The following is a 1,853-nucleotide window of genomic DNA, read 5'->3' as shown; positions in this document are numbered from 1 at the left end:
CCCCCCCCCCCCCCCCCTCCTCTTCTCAATATCTTCCCCGTTGAAGTTTTTCCGGGGCATTCATGCTGTCAGAACGCATAGTTGCAACATGCGTCTGTGCATGGCACACAATTACGCGATGCGTAATTATGCACATGGGGAACTGAGTGGCAAGACGTTTTTTGGGCAAGCTTCCGCTTCTTACTGGGTTCGGATGGACCCAGTGAGGCGAGGACCACATCCGCTTCGCCCTTAACCCATCAGCGACAGCCTTAAAGGGCGAAGCCTATATGACATAGAACGTTGGTTACGTACTGTAACCCCAGATTCTATGAATATAGGCGTAGCCCTTTAAGCGTCGGGCCTCACTGGCTCCTGAATAGCTGAAGAAAAGAATAAGCTATTTGGGAGCAGATTACCCGCTCTTAACGTAATTTATACGGATCGGGTGGGGCCCACACAGCAGGTGGGCGTGGACTAATTTTTTCAGTATGATGCTTGCGCATAACGGGATAAACCCATCAGCGACAGCCTTAAAGGGCTACGCCTATATTCATAGAATCTGGGGTTACAGTACGTAACCAACGTTTTGATTAATGATTTGTTGAAACAGCTGAAAACTGCAGGATGAGAAACGATCACCGTAGAGAGAATACTTCATAAACCTTCACAGAATAATCAAATGTATGTAATATAATACTAGAATGCAGTGGTGGGCACAGCTAAACAAAACATTAGTTTCACTAACTACTATAATTAGCTGACTAAACAAAACTAGATTTGCTAACGCTAAACTGCTCAAGGGATAAAAAAGAAATGATCGGAAGCTAAAGCGCTAACTTTTATCATCCACTGCTGTCGCTGACACAACGTTGTCAGTGAACACCACTCGGCATGGACTCTAACACACTTCCTGTTTGTCCTTGTTGTGGATTGACGTGTTAACTTTCCTTCTGCAGTCGAGATGAACGGAGATGGATTGAAAAGCAGAACCGAGCTTCCAGAGCTCAGAGGAAAAAGGAGGAGATGAACAGGATCCGCACTCTAGTTGGTAAGTTGCTGTGTCCTTTAAGGGGGAGTGGTGGTGCAGAGGTTGGACAGGGTGGGCCTGTGATCGGGGGGTCGCTGGCTCAACTCCCCGGACCGACAACATCAAAATGTGGGTGGGAAGCATGAAACACCCAAAGCTGCCTCCACCCTCATTTGCCCCACTCTGGGCCCTTGAGCAAGGCCCTAGCCCCCACCATCTGCTCCCCCTGCTGAAGGGTGCGGGTCTTCTAAAGTGTGACTATGCTGCAGATACGGCGTACAGCTGTGACCCAAGGATAAAGAAATTCAAAGAAGAAGAAAAGGCGAGGAAAGAGTCTGAGAAGAAAGCAAAAGTTGAAGCCAAGAAGCGAGAGCAGGAGGAGAAGGAGAAGGTAAGTTCACGTCTGGTGTGAAGCATCTCTGCTGTTAAACACATTCACCATCGGCTGCTTCAGCTGACCACTCCTACATTACTTTCTGAATCACACTTTGGACATTTTTAATCCTTTCCTTTCTTGTAAAAGGCGCGGCAGGCGGAGCTGGAGGTGGTTCGCTTGGCGAAGGAGAAGGAGGAGGAGGAGGCCAGGCAGGCAGCCCAGCAGGCAAAGAAGGAGAAAGAAATCCAAAAGAAAGCCATCAAGAAGGAGAGGCAGAAGCTGAGGACCACCTGCAAGGTTCACGTTTACACCATGTTCATGAAGCGTTCGCTCTGCAGGGATCCATTGTTCTTCTGTACTTTTTTGGCGAGATTCTCATCCTGCAGTTTTCAGCTGTTTCAACAAATCATAAATCAAAACATTCAGCTGTTTCAACAAATCATAAATCAAAACGTTCAGCTGTTTCAA

The 1,853-nt window shown here is 47.6% G+C and overlaps 1 protein-coding gene across 1 annotated transcript in view; it reads left to right on the top strand.

Moving 5' to 3' along the window:
• The window catches only part of dnajc2 (DnaJ (Hsp40) homolog, subfamily C, member 2), a 34,364-nt gene that overhangs the window by 20,655 nt on the left and 11,856 nt on the right, over positions 1–1,853 (top strand). Inside the window, exons 7-9 of the mRNA XM_037695808.1 lie at positions 939–1,030; positions 1,279–1,400; positions 1,533–1,682. Coding sequence (XP_037551736.1) covers positions 939–1,030; positions 1,279–1,400; positions 1,533–1,682 — 364 coding nt within the window. The remainder of the gene's footprint in view (positions 1–938; positions 1,031–1,278; positions 1,401–1,532; positions 1,683–1,853) is intronic.

The sequence above is a fragment of the Nematolebias whitei genome, chromosome 22, assembly GCF_014905685.2.
Source record: "Nematolebias whitei isolate Nwh7 chromosome 22, NemWhi1, whole genome shotgun sequence".
Classification (NCBI taxonomy): domain Eukaryota; kingdom Metazoa; phylum Chordata; class Actinopteri; order Cyprinodontiformes; family Rivulidae; genus Nematolebias; species Nematolebias whitei.
The sequence above is the reverse complement of the archived record's forward strand: the minus strand, read 5'-3'. Positions and strand labels throughout refer to the sequence as shown.